Here is a 22481-nt window from a genome sequence, read left to right on the forward strand (position 1 = left end):
ATTTCTGAGTTTGGCAAAAAGCTTTCATTATTTTAAGGTTCAGTCCATAAATTACTCCCTCTGAAAGACTTGTCTCACTCTTCAGCCTGTTATTTTCTTCCTCTTCTGTGGTCCCTAAATCCCCTGTTACAGATGGTGTAGCTCTTATAATATTGGGCTCTAATCATCACATTATGTATCAGACTCTGAGTTCCTCCAGGGAAGGGTCTGTGTTTTACTCATTTCTCCATATCCGGTGCCCAGGAAGTGCCTGACAAAGTAGCTGATCATTGTCTCCATTCAACAAACATTACTGGGCACTGAATACCTGCTAGGCACTGTGCACGGCTCTGAGGATACAACGATGAATAAGGAGCTCACAGACCAACAAGTAAACCCGCCATGAAAATACAGCACTAAAAATCAGATGTGTAGAGGGTTCCATGGGAGAACAAAGGTGGGGGGTCTTATCCACATGGAGGGGTGGGGATGGGAGCAAGGGGGAACTCAGGGGAGGCTTCCAGGTGGAGCTAAGTCTTGAAGGATTCCCTGGTGGCGCAGTGGTTGAGAGTCCGCCTGCCGATGCAGGGGACACGGGTTTGTGCCCCAGTCCGGGAGGATCCCACATGCCGTGGAGCGGCTGGGCCCGTGAGCCATGGCCGCTGAGCCTGCACGTCCGGAGCCTGTGCTCCACGACGGAAGAGGTCACAACAGTGAGAGGCCTGCGTACCACAAAAAAATAATAATAATAATAAAAGAAATAAAATAAAATGGCTGGAACTTGCGGGAGAGGAGTGTGGTGATGAGTGGAGAGGATTGGAAAGGAGGGGCATGGGGAGAGATGATTTGCCATTAATTATCTGTTCACAAAGTGGGCAACTTACAGAGAATCACTTGTGACTTGACTGTGGTCTCGGATCAGCCAAAAACCTCAAGTAAAGCATCTGGAAATGGATATGATAGGGCAACTGACAAGTTAACTGTCCATTCATCCAGCTCCAGTTTCTATTCCCAGGTCAGTTATGTCATCAAAGCATTAAGTTCCTGCACAGTATTCCTCAGCCCCTCCCAGCCAGCCTGCCACATTCCGTTCTTTCTTTACAGAAACTTCAATGAAGAATTGTTGGGTTGAATAAACAGGGCGGTATAGTGGGAAAGAGGCACACAGTCCTGAGATGGAATCCTGGCTTCACCACTTGCCAGCTGTGTGACTTTGGACAAACTGAGCTTCAGTTTCCTTCTTTGTAAAATGTAAACGATGACCTTCCTCCACTGGTAAGATGGAGGAAGATGCTGTTAAGATGAAATGATCAAATGTACCTGACATATAATCACTCAAAAGTGATTTGTGGGCTTCCCTGGTGGCGCAGTGGTTGAGAGTCCGCCTGCCGATGCAGGGGACATGGGTTCGTGCCCTGGTCTGGGAAGATCCCACATGCCGCGGAGCAGCTAAGCCCGTGAGCCATGGCCGCTAGGCCTGCGCGTCCGGAGCCTGTGCTCCGTGATTCGTTTGCTATCCCTTTGGATGGTGTCTCTGTTACCTTTTGTAAAATCAACGTGGAAAACATGGTCTTTGACTCCTTCCTTGCCTTTTTTTTTTTTTTTTTTTTTTTGTGGTACACGGGCTTCTCACCGCTGTGGCCTCTCCCGTTGCGGAGCACAGGCTCCGGACGCGCAGGCTCAGCGGCCACGGCTCACGGGCCCAGCCGCTCCGCGGCATGTGGGATCTTCCCGGACCGGGGCACGAACCCGTGTCCCCCGCATCGGCAGGCGGACTCCCAACCACTGCGCCACCAGGGAAGCCCCTCTTCCCTGCCTTTTGAAATCTAGTCATCCTGCCCTCCCCCTGGACCAAGAGCCAGTCCTCGTGGGTCCTATGGAGGGTAGTGCATCTGTCACAGTCAAGTCTACCTGCTCTCAGGTGACCTGTGGGCATGACCATCTCTCACACAGCACTGGGAACACTGCACGCAGAGAGATGACAGCTGACTTGAATTGCTCTCTTCTCCCTGTCGCTCAGCTTTATTGGGAACAAACACAATCACTTTCTATCAAGTTTTAGCTTGAGGAAAATGGTTTCCTTATAGGAGATTCTGCATACTTTCTGGTTTCAGAAAATGCACACTGGGTAACCCAGTGGTTTTCCATTTTTGGCCTTTCCGCCAGAAATCTTTCAGTCAAATTTGTAGCATAAGTGTTGAACACGATGATGCTTGGAAGTAGCTATTACTTTTTAAATCTTTCCAACCACCAAGTTATGTTTCATCCTTAAAAATCTTACTTAAAAACATTGCTTCACTCTGTAAACTGCCTCAAACCCTTCCAAAAAGAGGTGTGGTACAAACTAAAATCCAATTCCTCCCTATCTGTGGACTCAGTTAGTTCTCTTAAAATCCAATTAGGATGAATTACAGCATTTGGGAAATGGCTGGGGAACTTTGGACAGATAATTCTGACAAACCAGTCAACCGACCGAGTATTTTTTGAGCACCTACCTCCAAGCTAGGATGGAATTTAAGGATCTTCTTCCCTCCTGCCCTCATTACTACGTATGGTAGGAGATAGGGAACAGGGAATTTTTGGCATAAACTCTTTCCAGCCTTCTAAAACTTTGGGGAATTGAAAGTAGCTCCTCCTCTGTAAAGGGCAACCTGGTTTATCCAGCTCCTTTTTTTGGATACTCAAGCAAGGAGCATCTCAAAGCCAGTCAGGATCCATTACGAAGTTCTCAGCAGTGTCAGGAGTTAGGATCTAAGGACTCAGGTCTTAGGCAAATGTCTAGTTCAGGGCCAAACATTGATGGATCAGCCTTCTCTGGGTTCCGCTGCCCTCCCAAGTTCACTGGGAGCTCAGGGGCAGACCCTTAAGATGGGAAGGAACGGGTCAAATGACAGCTCTAAGCCAGGGAACAGGGCATTGAGACTGGATCTGGGTTGTGCGTGAGTGTGTGTGTGTGTGTGTGTGTGTGTGTGTGTGTGTGTGTGTGTGTTACAGGGTGGGAGGCTAAGGACTAGGCATTAGGGACCAGACAGTCCCAACTTCTGCTGTTTAACCCTGTCTCTGCCATTCACCTGCTCTGTGACCCAGGCAATCCTCTGACTTCTCTGAGCAGAAGCTCCTGATGTTGAAGGAAGTCTTCTACACTCCAGTCATCCCAAGTCCAGAACATTCCCTGCCCTTTCACACTTCCAGGCTGTTCCTCCTGCCAACAGAGCCCATTCTCTTTATGCATGTGAGCAAACTCATCCTTCAAGATCTAGCTGAAGGGGCTTCCCTGGTGGCGCAGTGATTGAGAGTCCGCCTGCCGATGCGGGGGACACGGGTTCGTGCCCCGGCCCGGGAGGATCCCACATGCCGCGGAGCGGCTGGGCCCGTGAGCCATGGCCGCTGAGCCTGCGCGTCCGAAGCCCGTGCTCCACAACGGGAGAGGCCACAACAGTGAGAGGCCCGCATACCACAAAAAAAAAAAAAAAAAATCTAGCTGAAGTGTCACCTCCTTTGGAAAACCTTCCTTAACTCTCCCTGGCAGAGCTAGGGGACAACCTCTTTACTCCTGCAGTGCTTACTTCTCTAAACGTTGCTCTAACTACCACGGTGTATCACACCTGTTGGTTGATATGGTTTCCCCACTAGATTGAGTTCCCAAGGAGCAGAGACTGTCATATTTATTTTTATATCTGCTACAGTACTTAGCACAGTGCCTGGCATAATAAATAATCACTGAATGAATGAGTGAGTGAAGGAAGGAATGAATGAGTGAACAAAAAGTTGGTCTAGGAGGTACTGTCTGGGTACCAACGAAGGGATTTTATCTTGGGAAGGTTTAATGAGTAATACACATGAAAGCACCAAACATAAACCTTGGTATCTATTAGGGACTGAAAAAACCGTTTGCTGAAATTCAACCCTTTGTGGTTTGACTTCTTTGCCTGATGAGGCAAGAGGCTCCACTGTCCCATTTAAAAAAAGATAAAATCCACTGAAGGAAAAAAAAAAAAGCCCCATTCAGTTTGAAACAGAATGACCTACCTTTCATCTTTTTACACCTGGACCCATTAATCAATCACCAGCCGTGTCAGAATTCTAACCTTTACAGCTCAGTTAACCAACTCTAAGATGTCTGTCACCCTTTAAGTGCTGAAAAAGGTGTAAACCCAGAGGAAAGTGAGAAAGATCTCAGAGTGTGAGCAGGGACCAAAATAGCTGGGTTGAACCGAAGATGGAGAGATTACCAGCAACACCGCGTGATTGGTCCGCTGGCCAGAAGGCGGGATTTTGGTTCCCGAGAAGCCGAAGCTGAGACGTTTAGCTGCAGTGGCAGGCAAAGGAGAGAGCGGAGAATAACAAGGAGAAAAAAAGTGGCCCGAAGAGGGAAGAGAGCGGCAGACAGCAGAGGCGGTGGTGAGATTAGAAGTGTCAATGGAGGCGGCAAGTAGCAGATCAACTGGTGTGCTGCCGTTTGCTCTTGGAAAACAGAGATGGCCATGGGGGAGGAGAGAGATGGATCGGTCAAAACAGCGTCTCCTGGAGCTGTTCAGGAGCATTGCATCTGGTTGGGTGTGAGCCCAAACCAGACTGTACAGGCCTGGAGAAGGAGCAGGGGAATGATTAGGACCTGGTGTTTGGTCTGGAATCCAGTGGGTCTGAAGGAAATGTCAGAAAGGCCAGAGGCAAAGTCTACAAAGAAGGGACAGGCAGGAAGGTGTTAAATTTTGACGCATGGGCTGGAATGAGAAAGAAAGAATCAAAGATCTTGATCAGGGCTTCCCTGGTGGCGCAGTGGTTGAGAACCTGCCTGCTAATGCAGGGGACACGGGTTCGAGCCCTGATCTGGGAAGATCCCACATGCCGCGGAGCAACTAAGCCCGTGCGCCACAACTACTGAGCCTGTGCCCTGGAGCCCGTGAGCCTCAACTACTGAGCCTGCGCTTCTGGAGCCTGTGCTCTGCAACAAGAGAGGCCGCGATAATGAGAGGCCCGCACACCGCAATGAACAGTGGTCCCCGCTTGCCACAACTAGAGAAAGCCCTAGCACAGAAACTAAGACCCAACACAGCAAAAATAAATAAATAAAATTAATAAACTCTTAAAAAAAAAATTCCTCCCTTGCCTCATCAGCTACCACTCCCCTTTAAAAAAAAAGATCTTGATCAAAGAGTTTGTGCAGCTGAGTTCATAATCTAGGGTGACAATATGAGTAACAGGAACAAGGCATCGACCTCAACACGCATGGGAAGTCCAAGTCCAGTTCTAGAGGGACAGCGACAAGCTAGATAGAGCATGACTAAGGGAGAGCGGCCAGGAGAGTAAGGCAGTCATTCATAGGAACCATAGCCCACGAGGAAAGATGAGGGATGTTTAGGCTGGAGAAGGGAGGACTGTCTTCAAAAAGCCAACGACTATGGATGAAGGAGATTTATTCTGGTTGGCAGACGGCCAAGCTAAGACCAGCGCAGGAGATCACAGGACATAGATCTTGACTCACTCAAATAAATAACTTTTTAACAGAAATGTTCTAATTATAGTAACAAGGATATAGCTACTATTATTAGAACTCCTACTACATACCTGGCACTGTGCCAGGCCGTCTAGACTGCAGCGACCCCACAAGGTAGGAATTATGATCCCCAATTTGCAGATGAAGAAACTGAGGTTCAGAGAGGTTAAATAATCATCCAGAGCCACAAAGCTAATAAGTAGCAGGACTCAAACCCAGTTGCCTCTGAAACCAGGCATTTCACACTGTCAGACCACTGGACAGGCATCCCTTTCCCCTCACAGGACTTTCTATAGCTCACGCTCCTTTCTGTACCTTATCTCGGATCACCGTGAGCTCAATACCCTTCTGCTGTGATTCCTACGCCAGGTTTTGGCACCACCCCCCACCCAGTTATCAAACCGGAAGCTTCATATGACACACGTCTCCCCACTCTCCTTGGTCCACATTGTCTTTTACCAAAGAACTTTTTTTTTTTTTTTTTTTTTTGCGGTACGTGGGCCTCTCGCTGCTGTGGCCTCTCCCATCGCAGAGCACAGGCTCCGGACGTGCAGGCTCAGCGGCCATGGCTCACGGGCCCAGCCGCTCCGCGGCATGTGGGATCCTCCCGGACTGGGACACGAACCCGCGTCCCCTGCATCGGCAGGCGGACTCCCAACCACTGTGCCACCAGGGAAGCCCCCAAAGAACTATTGGCTCTACCTCCTAAACATCGAATCTGTTTCTGTCTATTCATTCAATAAGTATTTATTGAGGACCTACTACAATGTCCAGGCACTGTGGGCTAGGCTTTGGGATAGAACATCGAACAAAAACACTCTCCTTACTCTCTAGCTACAGTCTAATGGATGAACCATGTTGCAATAAGTGCTATGAAAAATAAAGTAGGGTAAGGAGACGGAGAGTGATGGGACAACGTTTTTACTGAGGATGGTCAGGGGACGTCTCTGAGGAAGTCACATCTGAGCAAGAGACCTGAAGGAGGCGAGGGAGTTCCAGGAAGAGGGAACAGAAAGTGTAAATACCCTGAGGCAGCTTCAAAGTCTTCCCATCAAGAGCTTTTGAGGGAGGGGGAAACAGGAGGTATTAGTCAAAGGGTACAAAATTTCAGTTACATAAGATTAGTAAATCCTGGAGAGCTACTCTACAGCATAGTGTGCCCATAATCAACAATACTGTATTATATACTTAAAACATTTGCTAAAAGGGCAGACCTTAAGTTCTTAGCACAAGGTGATGATGATGGTGGTGGCGATAATGACGATGATGCTAGAAATAAAGAGGACAGGAGGAAACTTCTGGAGGGGATGGATTTGTTTATGGCATAGATTGTGGTGATGGTTTCACAGGTGTATACTTAGGTCCAAACTCATTAAGTTGTATGCAGTAAATATGTGCAGCTTTCTGTATGTCAATTATACCTCAATAAAGTGGTTTTAAAAAAACCAAGAGGCTTTATGATATGGTCTCTGACTACCTCTGCAGCCTCCTTTACCACTCCCCACCAAACACTCTGTGTTCTAGTGTGTTCTAATTCTTCCAAACCCTGACATACATAGTTCCTTCTGTCTAGATCACACTCCTCTCTCTTTCTCTGGGGAAGCCTTCCTTGACCCCTTAACTCAGGAGTTCCTTCTACATCCCTGGTCAGTACCCATCCTTCTCCTTATCACGATTCTTATCACACAGTGTTGCAATGGAATCGCTTGTCTCCTCTCCTTGACTACACAATGCCCGAGGGTGGGGCCCATAGTCTTGTCTTCTTCACTATTGTATCCCCCACACCTAGCACAGGGCCAGCATACATACCTCTTTATTGAATAAAACAAGTTGAAGTGCTCAAGGAGAGGATGAGTGATTGCTGGTCAAAATTTGCGATAGAACAGAGTTTCTCAATCCCGGCGCTACTGGTATTTTGGGCCAGATAATTCTGTTGTAGCAGGGCCGTCTGGTGCATTGTAGGACATTTAGCAGCATCCCTGGCTTCTGCAACACGATGCCAACAGCACCACCCCCTCAGCTGTGACAACCAGAAATGTCTCCACTGGCCAAAGAGTTCCCTCGACGGTGGGCAAAACTGTCCATGTTGAGAACCACTATTATAAAGGGATTCCCATATAGGGTTGCCTTGAATATTCTCTAAGCGTCCTTTCAACCCTAGATTCTGCACTAGGCATTTAGGGAAAGCACTAGGCATTCAGTCAATAGCCTCCTAGGATGGGGCTCAGAAGGAGAACTGGTTTCCTTACCTGAGCAGGTGGACATGAATGGTAGTGAGGTGTGGAGAGCAGTGAGGAGCGAGGCAGCTTGAGAGGACATTTAGAGTAGGGTTAAGAGTACACACTCCAGGGACTTCCCTGGTGGCACAGTGATTGGGAATCCACCTGTCAGCGCAGGGGACATGGGTTTGAGCCCTGGTCCGGGAAGATCCCACATGCCGCGGAGCAACTAAGCTCATGCACCACAACTACTGAGCCTGTGCTCTAGGGGCCGTGAGCCACAACTACCGAAGCCCGCGTGCCACAACTACTGAAGCCCCAGCGCCTAAAGCCCGTGCTCCACAACAAGAGAAGCCACAGCAATGAGGAGCCCGCACACCACAACGAAGAGTAGCCCCCGCTCGCCACACCTAGAGAAAGCTCAGGTGCAGCAACAAAGACCCAACACAGCCAAAAATAAATAATAAATAAATTAAAAAAAAAAAAAAGAGTACACACTCTGGAGACACACCGTGCTGGGCTCAAATCCTACTCTCCCATTTACTTGTTACACAACCCTCAACGAATTATTCAGCCTCGCTACTGCTCACATCAAGCTCCATCTGCATAATGTCCTTAGCATGTGTCCCATGGAGTGGTTGTAAAGATTAAAGAACATAATACGTGGTATTGAGCGCTCAGTAAAAGATAGCAAGAATAATGGCTGTTATTTTCCCGATAGGTGACAAACAACTCTAAAGCCCTCACTGCACTGCAGCCCCAAACACTGAGGCTGTGTTTCTCACTGGGCAGTCCTTGTGCATCATGGGCTGCCAGCGTCACATCATCCAATGAACTTGTTAAAAGTACGTATTCCCAAACGTGAATTTAGACCTGCAAAATCAGACCCTCTGAGGTTGGGAACTGGGAATCTGCGTTTTTAAAAAGAGAGCACCTAAAGCGATTCTGTTGCCTACTAAAGTTTGAGAACCACCGCAGTAAGGACGGCTGGGAGTGAGGACCCTGTGCCGTGAAGCATGGGCAGGTTATGTTCAGTATCACCTCTGATTTGCTAGGACAGGAAGCATGTTGCCATTTAGGAAAACCTTCTATTAAAGTTGGCTCAAAAGCCAGCCCCTGACCTCTGTGCCTCGGCTCTGCTCTCATGCCTGGGTCCTTCACCCACCTGTCTCCTCAGCCAGCCCTTACAAGTGGGTTTTGGCCTCAGTTTCCCTGGCTGGCACTCAGGTCCTAAACTGAGATTGTAAGGACACTAATCTGTTTCTCAGGACCTCAGGTTCCCTGCCTGGTTCTCAGTGTCCTTCAGAGAGTGAGACTCTAGTCCTTACACACCTGGGAGCTGAGTGAGGTTGTATGTGAAAAGGCAGGTCACTTGGGACCAAGATGCCACCATATGCCAAATATTACTTAACTCTGCTCCTTCCAGCTGAGTGTCCTTGGGCAAATGACCTAACTTCTTTAAGCCATCATTTTTATTCATCCGTTACATAGAGGATATTAAAAGAAGGGTTGTTAGGAGGATTCAGTAAGATGATGATTCAGTAATAGCTAAAATTATGGCCCTTCAGAGATGTCCACATCCTAATTCCCGAAACCTGCTATGTTGCCTTACATGGTAAAGGAGACTTTACAGGTATGATTAAGTTAAGGATCTTCAGGTGGGGAGATTAGCCTGGCTCATCCAGGTGGGCTCAGTGTAATCACCACGGTCCTTATAAGAGGGAGTCAGGACATCAGAGTCAGAGATGGAGACGTCAAGACAGAAGCAGATGTCACGTGCCACAACATTGTCGAAAGGGGGCCACAAGCCAAGGAATGCAGGCGGCCTTTAGAAGCTGGAAAAGGCAAGGTATGAATTCTCCCCTGCAGCCTCAAGAAATAATGCAGCCCTGCTGACACCTTGATTTTAGTCCCTTTAGTCCCATTTCAAACTTCAGACTGTAAGATAATATTGAATAAGAGCTAATAAATTTCAGAACTGTAAGAAAATAAATTTGTATTGTTATAGGCCTCAAAGCTTGTGGTAATTTGTTTCAGTAGCAGTAGGAAGCTAATAGATGAATGTAAAGCATTTAGCAGATCCTGGCACATAGTAAGCGTTCTCACAATGTTATTGGCTGTATTTTTCTCCCACACTCTTCAGCAGTACATGGACCTCCACCTTTGGTCATTACTGCTGGACCGAATCACTGTGTCCTTTGGTGACTCCTCAGAGATCAGCCTTATCACTGTGGCAGTTCCCTCCAACTCCTGTCCCACCAAAACCCCGCTTCCTCCTCCACCCACTGAACCGAGGTCCCAGCCTTGCCGCTGAACCCACCTGAGTTATAACTAATTTTTTAAAACTTCAAACGTGAAGGCCTAACCATGGAGGTATCTAGAAAATGCACTCATCAACAAATACTTAGGGATCATCTAATTTAACACGCTTATTTCGCGGAAGAGAAAAACAAAACTCAGGGAGAAATGACTTATCCAAAGTCACAGAGCAAATTGGTGGAGGAGCTGAAAATGGAGGCTAGTGTCCCTGCCTCCCAGGGAGGGTTCTCTCTGCCATGCTACACCCTCCACGCTAGCTCTGGTTTGCCTCCAAAGGCTGTGTTTTTTAAAATTTTCTTCTTTTCTCACTCACAGCCAGTCTAAAAAGGGCCCTCAGGATCGCCCACAAAGCCCAACTTAGCTTCTTGACAAACACCTTAATGGCACGGCATTGCCTCTTGGCTGCCACCATCTCTCGAGTGGGTGGAAAGTGCACCAGCGGGAATTCCCTGGCGCTCTTTTCACAGTGTCCTTGGCCCACTCCCAGGAGGCCACCACAAGCCAGACAATCACCATGCCCAGGGAGGTGGCACATTTGGGGTTTTGGATCAGCCAGATACTGGGATGTCTGAGTTTCCCAATTCTGGGGAGGGTTCCTCCTAAGGCCAGGAGGGTAGCCATGCGCACATTCACTCTTTGAGAAGTGAGGCGCCTGAGTCTTCCTTGCCCTTTCCAGTGCCTTCCTGCAAATCTGCCATCTTTTCGGTCTGATGGGGCTTAACTTATTGATGAGTTTAGAAAAGGGAAGAAGGAAGACAAAGACTGTGGTCAGGCCTTAGTTTCTCAACTGAAATAGGCAGATGGCTGAAGTAGATAACCTCTAAGTAATTATATAAAGTTCTATTACTTCAGTTTAATTGAATTGAGCGTGGAGCTGATCCTCACGGCCAGTATTAAAGTCTAAGCTCCTCAGCACGGCACTCAGCAAGCCTCACATTCTGATGCCAATGCACCTTTCTAGCCTTACCCTCTGACTTGTATGCCCTACCCTTCTATTCCCTACCCCAAGTGCCCCCTCCTCTAGCTACTGATCTACTTGTGTTACGTGAACACATCCTGCAAGTTCCTTCCTCTCTGCCTTTTTTCACTCCCTCTCCGCCTTTTTTCACTCCCTCTCCCTAGAAGGCCTTTCCCACGTGGATACTGGCCTCTCCCTGATGAACTAATAGATAAATTTCCTTTGAAATGCAACTTGAATGTCACCTCACTTGGGAGGACTATCCAAGGTTAAACGGACTTCCTCTGTGCTCCCATATGCACCCCTTACTTACAGCATCTTTCATAGTACATTATCAATAGTGGTTTCCATGCCTGTCACTCCTACTGAACTCTTCCTCATGGAGCTTACAGCCTGGAGGGGGAGGGAAACATGGAAAGGCGAAATGTTTCATTCCAACGGTGATAAGTGAAGGAAAAGGAGAAGGTGCTGGGAAAGAAAGTGTGTGACAGGAGATCTAGGCTGTGACGTCAGGGATGGCCTCCCAGAGGATGTGACATCTCAGCTGAGACCTGTGTGAGAGCAGAAGAGGTGAAGGTGAAGGTCAGATAATGAGTGCCCCAGGAAAAGAATAGCTTATTGAATTCCTGAGATGGGAAGGAGCCTACCTATTAAGAAAAGAGAAAGAAGGCCAGGGCAGCTGGAGTTGACAGAGAAGCTGGTATAAAAGTGAGCAGAGACGGTGGGGGGGTGGGGGGGCGGTTTGGGGTAGGTAGGACTCGGTGATGCAGGGGCTCAGAGGCCTGATTAAGCAGCCTGGGGGGTTGCTGGGTACAAGGGGCTTACGACACTATTTGTTCTACTTTTGCGTGTGTTTGAAATTTTTCCATAATAAAAATTGAGAAGTGGCCATAGTATTGTAATATTAATTTAGCCTTTACCTTAAAAGCCATTTTAAACAAGGTGAGATGAGAGTGGGAGTCACATACCAGATTTTTTTGTTTAAAAATTTAAAAAAATTAATATTATAAGCATTCAGAGAGGCATAAAAATAATTTTTAAAAAACCCTTGGATCATCACCAACCGGCTTTGTTAAATCTTGCCTTTTGCCATATTTGCTTCAGATATAACTGGCCCCTGCGTAGATTTATTTATTTATTTAAATTTATTTATTTATTTATTTTTTACTGGAGTAAAAACTTGCCTTACAATGTTGTGTTAGCTTCTGCCACACAGTGAAGTGAATCAGCCATATGCATACACACATCCCCTCCCTCTTGGACCTCCCTCCCACCCCCACCCCCCACCCCACCCATCTAGGTCGTCACAGAGCACCTAGATTTATTTTTAAAAGGTCACTCTGGCTGCCTTGGGAAGAAGGATTAGAGGCAGGCAAGCGAGGTGGATCAGGTGGGAAGTTTCTGGAATCCAGGTGAGACAGGACGGAAGTTTAGACTAAAGTAGAGGCGACAGTGGTGGAGAGAAGCGGCCCCAGGGAAGATCTGTTCAGGAGGTGGAAGTGCTGGGCTGGTGGCTGATTCTACTGAGGCAGGTGAGAGGAAGACCAGCTGAAGGATGGCTCTTTCTGGCCCAGTGCTTTTGGGGCACAGAAAATGGTATGCATGTGAGTGTTTGTGGTACAGAAGTGAGTTTTAAAATTATTATTGCTGGGACTTCCCTGGTGGTCCAGTGGGTAAGACTCTGCGCTCCCAGTGCAGGGGGCCCAGGTTCGATCTCTCATTGGGGAACTAGGTCCTGCATGCATGACACAACCGAGAGTCCGCGTGCTGCAACAAACATCCCACGTGCCACAACTAAAGATCCCACGTGCTGCAACTAAGACCTGGCATAGCAAAAAAAAAATTAATTAATTAAAAAAATTATTGCTAACAGAGTTGTTAATAACTATGCCTTGCTTTTCTCTACCTACTTTGTTATAACAACGTGTCTGATTTTTGAGAAAATATTATCTTTTATAAATGTGGCTTTGCTGTTATCCTATAGATCATCAAAGCCTAGTTCCAAGTTGCCCTTGAAAATGAATGCATGGAGTAATGATGAAGAAAAACCACGGAAGGACTTGAACAAAATTGATCCTGAGGGCCAGATGAAACCAAATGATTTGTTCCAGAATTGCTCAGCTGGGGAGGGCCAGAGCTGGGGTGCACAACTTTTCTCCACACACTAGAACAGGTATACAGACCTGAGTTGTGTGAAGAAAGCTAAAAGCGCCCAGGGCAGCAGCCAGCTCCCAGAACAACTCAGAACAGGCCTTGGTGCCTCCATCCCCTCAACGCGGCTCTGAGAATCTGAGCAGGTCACTTCTCTGCTCAGAAACCTTTCATGACTCCTCTCAGTCTTTGCACAAAAGCCCGTTTCACAGTCTGCTCTCAGCCTCCCTTTCCAGCCTCTTCTCAAACACTCTTACTGGAAATAGCAATAACTCAAGGCCTCAGGCACATCAAATCCTCTGCCGTTTCCTAAATACGCCCTGCACATGTGTGGATCCTTGGTTCATGTTTTCCTTCCCTCTGGACTGCCCCACTCACCGTTCTTTGTCCGTTTCCTCCCTCAAAGGTTCATCTTCGATACCAACCTTCTTCCTAGAACATTCCCTACCTTCCCCAACCCCATCTCCTCCCCCTTTGGTGCTTCCCCAGACCTTTAAACCTCTAGCATACATTGATTTTTCTTCAAAAAAGGTACGGACTTTTGCGTGCCAAGCGCTATGAAAGAAGTTGGTGGGGGACACAGATAATACAATCGATTTAAAAATATTTATCAAGTATCTAGAATGTGCCAGGCACTGTGCTAGGTCCTGAGGAGTCTGGCTGCAGTCTATTAAGAATTGCTTCCTCTGATTTTGAGTCTAAACTATACCATATCATAAGGCTAGGTTTAATCTCTAAGATTAATCTCTCTGGTACAACTATAATTTACATTTATTTGCTCTAAAACTACCTCTTTCAATGACTGGAGTGGGATATACCTGAAAGTGGAGGAGATTAGCTAAAAGGCTATTATAATAATCCAGAATAGGACAGTTTCATATATGGGGAAAACCTCAGATCTGGGACAGAAAACCCAGCTTCTGGTCCTTGCTTTACTGTTTATTAGCTCCATATGGGTCTCTGGACAATGTGTGGACAAGCCACATCATCTCTCTGAGTCTCCGTTTCCTCTCCTATAAAATGAGGACAATATCTTCCTAGCCCACCTCACGGTGTTGTTGCCAGGATCAAGTGGGGCCAGGCACATAAAAGCATCTGGAAAATGCAAAGTGCTTTACAGATATGAGGCTATTAATGTGACAGGAAAAACCATAGTAGTAATAAGAGAAAATGATTTTAAAATGCAGCAGAGTAGACTCAGGTTAGGTAAAAGGAAGAACTTCCTAACAGTGAGAATTTTTTTTCAGACAAAGAATGAAGATATATTGGAGGCCATGATCACACTGAAATACATTTTTGGCTTGGGAGTCTGTTAGTGCTTCTTAATAGGCCTACTCCACTCCTAAACTCATTTAGGGCTCTAACTTTCCTTGGCTACGGGTGCAAACTGAGGAACTTTCTCCATCTGCCCAGAGCAGACCCCTCAAAACCAGTCTACAGAGCAGGAATCCATTAAACCCTGGGTCACACTCTGTCACTCATGTGGCCTGTGCTGATTGGCTTGTCTCTTTCTGCCTATACTGACCTTCCTCAGAATCAAATTGGAAGTTAGGAGGGCCAAAAATCTATTTATGGGGCATTCTACTCAGCTAATAATAAGAGAAAGAGATGCTTTAAATAAACCAAACACAGGAAGCCAATCAGAGAATCAGTGGGATCCCTCAATGTGCAAAATACAAAAGAAAGACTCAAGAAAGCAAAGGAGGGCTTCCCTGGTGGCACAGTGGTCGAGAGTCCACCTGTCGATGCTGGGGACACGGGTTTGTGCCGCGGTCCAGGAGGATCCCACATGCTGTGGAGCAGCTGGGCCCGTGAGGAGCCATGGCCGCTGAGCCTGCACATCCGGAGCGGCCACAACAGTGAGAGGCCCACGTGCCGCAAAAAAAAAAAAAAAAAAAAAAAAAAGCAAAGGAGAAAAGAGATGGAACAAATTTTTTTTTTTCGGCTTTGTCTCTTGGTAATAAAAGATCAGGGATATGAAATCAAAGCCAAAGATAGTGAAAATGCTTTCAACCAAGAAGTCAGGAAACCAGGGAAAAGTCCTAGTTCTGAATCACCTATCAGGCTTAGTGACCTTGGGCAACTCACTTATGGCAATTTACAAAGTATCTGTTAAGTATCTGTTAAGTGTGCTTACTTAGGGATCTCTAAGGTCATGGCCACCTCTCAATTCCTCTCTATTGTATATCACTACCACTTGATGATAGCCTATATGAAAGAACTCAAGGGTGTCATTGTGGAACCACTGACAAGTGGAATAGCCTCTGTTTTCATTGAAGGAAAGACAGGCAGGCAATGAGTTTTATCCCTAAGAAGGGTTTTAGAAGGCACCTTGAGACCACATGCCCATGAGTGTCTATTTCAGATGCATGTAACTTTTTTGGCCTAAAGGATGAAAAGAATCATTGGATGCTTTCTGAGTAATTAACAACGAGCATTGAGAGTTGAGGACTGTGCTGGATCTAAAAACATAAAGCACTTTGGTTGGGGAAGGCCCTGCCTAAGAACCACAACCCTTTTCCTGAAAATAATGTTTAAGTATTAAAAAAAAAATTAAATGACAAGCTGGCTGGAGCTGCCTCAAAGTGCTCTTCTGAGAAGAGAGAAATAAATGCCTAGAGAAGTCAGGGAGAGTTTCCTAGAGAGCCAGGGCTTGAGCTGGAACTTTAAGAAAGGAGGCAGATGGATGGGGGGAGGTACAGCATGTGTAAATGTCCAGGGAAACATGGGGAGCTTATCTTAGGATAAAGGAGAGACAAGCTTGTCTGGAGTAAGGATGTGTATGGATGAGCAGGGGGAAAGGCAGCTTCTAGTGAGGCGGTAGGGTGGAGTCAGACTGCAGAGGCCTTAAAAGACAGAGAGAGGACTAAGCAACATTATCTGCTCGCTGAAAAGCAGCAATATTTCTATAAGGTTTCAATCACGTGATCCACTAGGATTCAATGAGGGGATAATAGTGTGCAAATTGTTCACAAAAGGAGTGGCTATAATTATCTTTCAGAAAGTTTTGGACAATATATTAGAAATGGAAAATGGAGACACCATGGAACTGAGGGTGATGAGGGCCTGAGAACTCAGAGAGAAAATGGTAGAAGGAAATAAACAATAGAAGGCAATAAATAAATAGGTGGAAATAAATAAATAGATGGAGCTGGTCACGTCTCTAAATGAAAGGAGATTAAGAATGCAGGGGGCCCCAAGAGACCATGCTGGGACCTGTCTGATTTTAATTTTTTATCAGTGATCCAGAAGAAGTAGAGCAAAGTGAGAATTTCAGGACTGCAGATCATACTAAGCCCTTTCAGGTAGGGACATGCTCTGCCAAAGGAGAGAGCGGGGGCGGGGGTGGAGAGAGAGCTGAAGGAAGGTACTGAGTGGGACACAAAATGGCAGATAAATGTCAATGTGAGAAATGTAAGGTAACAATTTACTCCGGTAAGAATAATACACAGATAGGGCACTGTGTTCCAGGCTATCAGTTTTGACCCAGGAAAGGAATGGAGAGCTACTGTGGATTGTTTCCTAAAGGCAGTGTCCTAATGTGTTGGGATCAGGAAGGCTGACAAAGAGATAGGCAGAAGCAGGAAAGGACCTAAAAATCAAAGAGGAAATCATCCTCCTTTGTGTAAGATGACAAGGTCCCATATCTGGGGAGAATGGTCAGGTTGACATCCATTGAAAGTTAGGACCCAAGTATATCTAGAAAAGGGTAATTAAACTGATTCACGAGGATGAATGTGACTATTCTAGAGGTGGCCTATTGTAAGGGGGAAAAGTATGAAAAGACAAAGACTAAGAGAGGTGGAACAATCAAAGCCTATAAAACTGATAAAGATAAGGAGTGGGTAGCATTATCTTCTCTCCAAATCCTAACATATTCAACCAAAAAGCCTCCTCTTAATGCTTGAAATATCATAGGAATAAAAGGGTTTCAGAGAGTTGAGATCATTTAGCCTTATCTCTTTGTATTAGAGATGGGAAAATTCAGGCTTAGAGAGGGCAAGGAAATGGCCCAAGGTCACAGAAGCCACCAGGAGCCAAGGTAGGATTAGAAGCCCAGGCCTCCTAAATCCCAGGCTAGGGTCTTTCCGCCTCACCCTGTGCATTCAGGAAGACTAAAGGAATCCTACTTTTTATAGGGTATAAACTCATGAAATGCATTACTTTGAGAGGAAATAAAGCTGAAAACACAAACAAGCTAGGGAAAGTTTTCACTAAAAGTCAACAGCAATTATAAGGCATTTGGAAGAAAACTACCAGCAGGACTAGAGACTTTCTACACACCCTAATTTGGGGGGGTGGATCATGTACCCCTTTGAGAGTCTGAAGAAATCTAGGGATCCTCTCCAAGAAAAACCCATTTGCACATACAAACACAATTTTACACAAGATTTCAGACTCCCTGAGTCCCATGCCCAATTAAGAATTCCTGTTCTGGCAGATTCTTCTGAACAAATAGACTGCTTCAACAAACACACTCCATCTCTTATGATAAGTGAGGCAATCACTCTGATATTCCTAAGCAAAAAAAAACATTGTCTCAACGTCACTTATCAGAATTGCAGACCTGTAGGTTGGAAGAGACCAGAGATATTACCTAGTCTAACTGCCCCCTGCCCCCCTTGTATGACATAGGATAATATCATGGTTAAATATGTGAAGAGTAGAGTAGGCCTGCCTAGGTTAGAATCCCAACTCCATTACTCACTAGCTGTGTGATCTTGGGCAAGTTACTTAGTTCTCTGAGTCTGTATCCTCATCTGTAAAATGAGGAAAATAATTACAATTATCTCGTAGCGTAGTTACGAGGATTAAACGCGATAATTCACATAAAACTCAGCCCCAGGCCTGGCACATAGTGAGTGCTCAGTCGATGCTAGCTGGCATTATTGTTATTATTATGCTTGTATCCAGGCAGGTATTATGCATGCATCCATCCAGTCCCCTCCTGGAGCTTTTGCTTGCACATGTCTGCGATGAGCAGCTCCGATTGTTACAAACTTCTTCTCATGTTGAGCGAAATTCGCCTTCTTGCGACCCTTATCCCCACCCCTGTTGGCCCTAGTTCTGTCCTGCGGGGCCACGCAGAGCAAGGCCGTCCTTCCTCCACGTGACAGCCCTTCAGATACGAAGACAGAGATCGAGTCCTTCCCCCGTCCCCAGCCGCCCTCCCCGCCCTGTCCTCTCGTCTCCAGCTTGAACATCCTCGGGTTCTTCTCCCAAACCACAACAGACTGGCTGCGCTTACTATTTACTCCCAGGCGTTGTACGGCTTCCCTCACACATAGGCAGGCCACACGCCACACCGCCACAGTTCCGACCCTCCCGCTCCGCCCCCGCCCGCTGCCCCTGTCCGCGGTGCTGAAGCGGCTCCGGGACCCCGCGGGCCTGGCGCGGGCCTTCCCAGCCCCCGCCCTGGGCCGCCAGCCCGACCCCCGGCGCGGACACCCGGCACGCCACCTCCGCGCCCCGGGCGGCCGGCGCGGCCCGGCCCAGGCCCGGCCCCGGCGCCGCCCCCCGCCCTGCCCGGAGGTCCCGAGCCCGCGCCCCAGCCCGGCGCGCCAGCCCCACCTGCCCGGCGAAGGGCGCCTCTGCCTCGGCCGCCCGCGCCGCCCGGTCCCCGGCCCCCGCCGCCGCCGCCGCCGCCGCCGCCCGCGCGGCGCCCGGGAGGCAGCAGAGCGCGGGCAGCAGCAGCAGCAGCCGCTCCGGGGCCCGCCAGAGGCTCCAGCGCGGGGCCAGGCCCGGCGGCGGCGGCGGCGGCAGCCCCGGCGCGGCGCGGCCGCCCCGGCTCTTCGGCATCCCGGCGGCGGGGCCCGGCCGCCCGGCTGCGATGGCGGCGGCGGCGGCGGCGGCGGCGGCGGCTCCGGCCGGGTCCTCCCGCTGCAGCCGCTGCGGAGCCGCCGAGTCACCGCGCCGCGGACACGCGCCCGGCCTGCCTGTCTTCGCCGCCGCCGCCGCCTCGGCAGCCAGCGCGCCCCCGCCTCCGCGCGCCGCGCCCTGGCGGGGGACGGCCAGGGGCGCGGGGGCAGCACCCAGGCGCGACCCGCGGAGCCGGCGGCTCCGGGCCAGCCCGGAGACACTGGCCGAGGAACGACGCTGGGGTGGGAGTCGCAGAGGCCAAAAGAACCGCTCTGGAGGCAGGGTCCAAAGGGGTGGAACTGGAGGAGGGGGGCCTGAGTGGCAGCCCAGGGGGAGGGGGAAGAGGCTAAATAAATAATCCTAGAAATAGAACCACGCCGCGGCTCTGGGAGAGGATATCCGGGGTTGGGGGTCCGAAGCCAAAGGCATAGTCCTGGGGGAGAGGGTCTGAGGCGGGACACTGCAGGAGGGGGTCTGGGCCTGGGGGAGGGGAATGAGGAGCTGCCCTGGGGTAATGGTGAGGTTGGAGGGAATGAGCTAAAGAAATAGCCCTGGAGGAGAGGGCCTGAGAGGGTGGCAGTGGAGAAGGGAGGGCAGGGAGGGTGAGAAACTAAAGAATAAACCCGAGGAGCATTTCAGGGAGGTAGCCCTGGAGACATTAGGTGAAATTAAGGTGACACTCATTCTCTCACCCCCAGAGGGAGAGACATCAACCAGTTGGGAAGATCATCTTTCATCCAAAACAACCCATATTTATTGAACACTTTCTATATATATGTAGGGCTCTGGGCTACTTGGGATACAAAAAAAAGGGGGGGGGGGAAGAGGCTGATTCCCTGAAGTGTAGATGTTTACAGCTTGGTGAGAAAACATAAGTACAAAGAAACACAGAGTGGCAAACACCAAGTGTCAAAAAGCATACAGGCAGGTGCTCCAGGGATCAGGGGAGGCTTGATGGGGGACTGGAGAAGTCAGGACAGGAATTAGGGGTTGGGTGGCGGCAACTCTAGCTAAGCCTTGAAGGAAAGGCCAGACTTAGACAAGGGAAGGGGAATGGAGAGGGCATGATGTGTAGAGAACTAGTCTAAGACTGTAAACCCTAGGAAAATGAATTTGGTTTGTGTTCTGAAGGGAAATGGGAGTGGTTGTGATTGAAGGTTTTTTTGAGCAAGATGGTGTGTGGAAAATGATGTTTTATGGTTACCTGGTAATTTGGAAGTGTGGAAAGGGAACAGGCTTTAGAGTCAGACTTATGTTCAAATCTCTTGGCTCTGTTCATTTTTATAAAATGATGCTGATATTACTGCGTAAGGTTGCTGTAAGGATGAAGTGCCTAGCACTTAATAGACGTTCCATATTAGTTCCCCTCCCAGTATATAGAATAATGACCAGAGGAGGCAAAGAGATTAGTTGGGAGATTACTGCAACCTTCGGCATACAAGGGAATGATGATAACAAACATAATTAGCATTTATTGAATATCTACTATGTATCAAGCACTGGGTTAAGCCCTTTACTGTATTATATCTCATTTAACCACGACTCATAAGTGGCAGAACTGCAGCAATCTGACCTCAGAACCCAAATTTTTTTTAAGGGTGGGGGGAAAAGAAGAGACAAATTTAAGACACATTGGGCAAAGAAGAAGAGGGAAAGGAGTTTGGAGTAATGACAAGTCCAGAAAGATGGGTGGTGGTGTCTTCACAGAAATGGCGTTGTCATAAGGAGGGACCAACTTGAGGGAATTGACAAGGGCTTTGGTTTTAGGTTTGCTGAGGTTGAGGTGACCACAAGATCCCTGAGATGGGTACAGCAATGAGTTCAGAGGAGGGTGGAGAATAGGTATTTTGGAAACATTCAGGTCAATATGATAGCTGAAACTGAATGATAGGAGTAGGAAAGAGCAAAAGCCTGAGGGCCCCCTGTTGAGACATGTTCAGTCTAAAGAGTGGTCAAAACGATTGAGGAATCAGGGTTATGGAATATACAGGAAGGGGGAGAAACGTTTCAAGGAGAGGGAGAGGGGTTGGCAGTGTCAGGGAAATCAGAGATGGAAGAGTGTGTGCACAGCATTGAATTGAACAGCTCACAGTCTAGGAGGGAGACAGACATAAGCTAATCATTTTGGTTACGTGATAAATTACGGCAGTGATGAGAACAAAGTGTTATGGAAACAATGAGGAAAGAGCAACAAACTGCTCAAGGTTAGAAGATTTGAGAGAGGGTATATTCCAGAAGGAGGAAATAGTACATTCAAAGAGTGAAAGGAGGGGCTTCCCTGGTGGCGCAGTGGTTGAGAGTCCGCCTGCCGATGCAGGGGACATGGGTTCGTGCCCCGGTCCGGGAAGATCCCACATGCCGCGGAGCGGCTGGGCCCGTGAGCCATGGCCGCTGAGCCTGCGCGTCCGGAGCCTGTGCTCCGCAACGGACTGAGCATCTAAGAATAAGATCTGTCTTATTCATCTCCTTACTCCTAATGCCAAATGCTCATTGAACTGCTAATGAGAATGTAGGGCTCAAGTGGTAGTGGCCATGAGCTATCTACCAAAGGTGGTAGATGCGAGTGGCTGTAGGTAATTGATGATAAAGAAGGAAGACGTTGGATGCTTATAAAATGTAACCCTAAGGTAGGTCCCTAGTGGGAAAAGTCTAGAGAGCATTGTGAAGCCAGCCCAAGAAAAGGTTTAGCAGGCTTCAGAGTAACAGCCTAAGATGGAATCACTAGGGCGCTGACTTCTCTTTTCTCCTCTTCCAGGGAAAAAGCACTGGACTTAGAGTCAGAAACCTGGATTCAATATTGGCTGTCACTAATTTGTAATGCATCTTTGGGCAAGTAGTTTCATCTCTTTGAGCCTTGGTTTCCTCATTTGCAAGGTAAAAGTAATGTCTCTGCCCTCTCCACTTCATGGGGAGGACCATGTGAAAGCTTGGGATTCACTTTGTAAACTATATAGTTAACTGAGCCGATGTTAGGAAAAAGTTAGGTATTGATAATCTTATCAAGAAGCATTATTTATATCAGTGCCAGAGCTCCCTGTAGGGAAACTGGAGCCCTCTCTTCCCTTTACCTCCTCTCTTATTTCTTTATTCAGCAAATATTTATGAAATATCTTTTGGGTGTTAGCTGGGCTGGGGGATATAAAGGAGATTAAGTTATAGTTGCTTCCTTTAGAAAGATAGTCGTTTGGGGAGATAGACACTTAAATAGACACCAAGAAGATAACATAGTATGTACTATAAGAGAGAAGACAAAAATATTATGGGAGTAGAGAGGAGGGAACAACTGTCTAGAGCTGTCAGGAGGTGAGATGGGTCTTGAATGACCAGCAGGGATTTGCTGGGTAGAGTGAGAAGGGAACTGTATACACAAAGGTGTGGATATATATGAATGCCACGCTAAGGAGTTTGGACTTCATGTTCTAAGCCAACAGTTCTCAAAGTGTGGTCCTGACCCTTTTAGTGGGTCTGTGAGATCAAAACTATTTTCCTAATAATACTA

At 47.8% G+C, this 22481-nt stretch overlaps 2 protein-coding genes across 2 annotated transcripts in view; one reads left to right on the forward strand and one right to left on the reverse strand.

Moving 5' to 3' along the window:
- The window catches only part of MMP24 (matrix metallopeptidase 24), a 48094-nt gene extending 29172 nt beyond the window's left edge, over positions 1-18922 (reverse strand). The window contains exon 1 of the mRNA XM_059038013.2: positions 18695-18922. Coding sequence (XP_058893996.1) covers positions 18695-18922 — 228 coding nt within the window. The remainder of the gene's footprint in view (positions 1-18694) is intronic.
- A 181-nt stretch (positions 18923-19103) lies between these two features.
- EDEM2 (ER degradation enhancing alpha-mannosidase like protein 2) overlaps positions 19104-22481 on the forward strand; it is a 93225-nt gene continuing 89847 nt past the window's right edge. Inside the window, exons 1-2 of the mRNA XM_067012102.1 lie at positions 19104-19260; positions 21738-21856. The gene's annotated coding sequence lies outside the window, so the exon portion shown is untranslated. The remainder of the gene's footprint in view (positions 19261-21737; positions 21857-22481) is intronic.

The sequence above is a fragment of the Kogia breviceps genome, chromosome 14 (assembly GCF_026419965.1).
Source record: "Kogia breviceps isolate mKogBre1 chromosome 14, mKogBre1 haplotype 1, whole genome shotgun sequence".
NCBI classification, from domain to species: Eukaryota; Metazoa; Chordata; class Mammalia; order Artiodactyla; family Physeteridae; genus Kogia; species Kogia breviceps.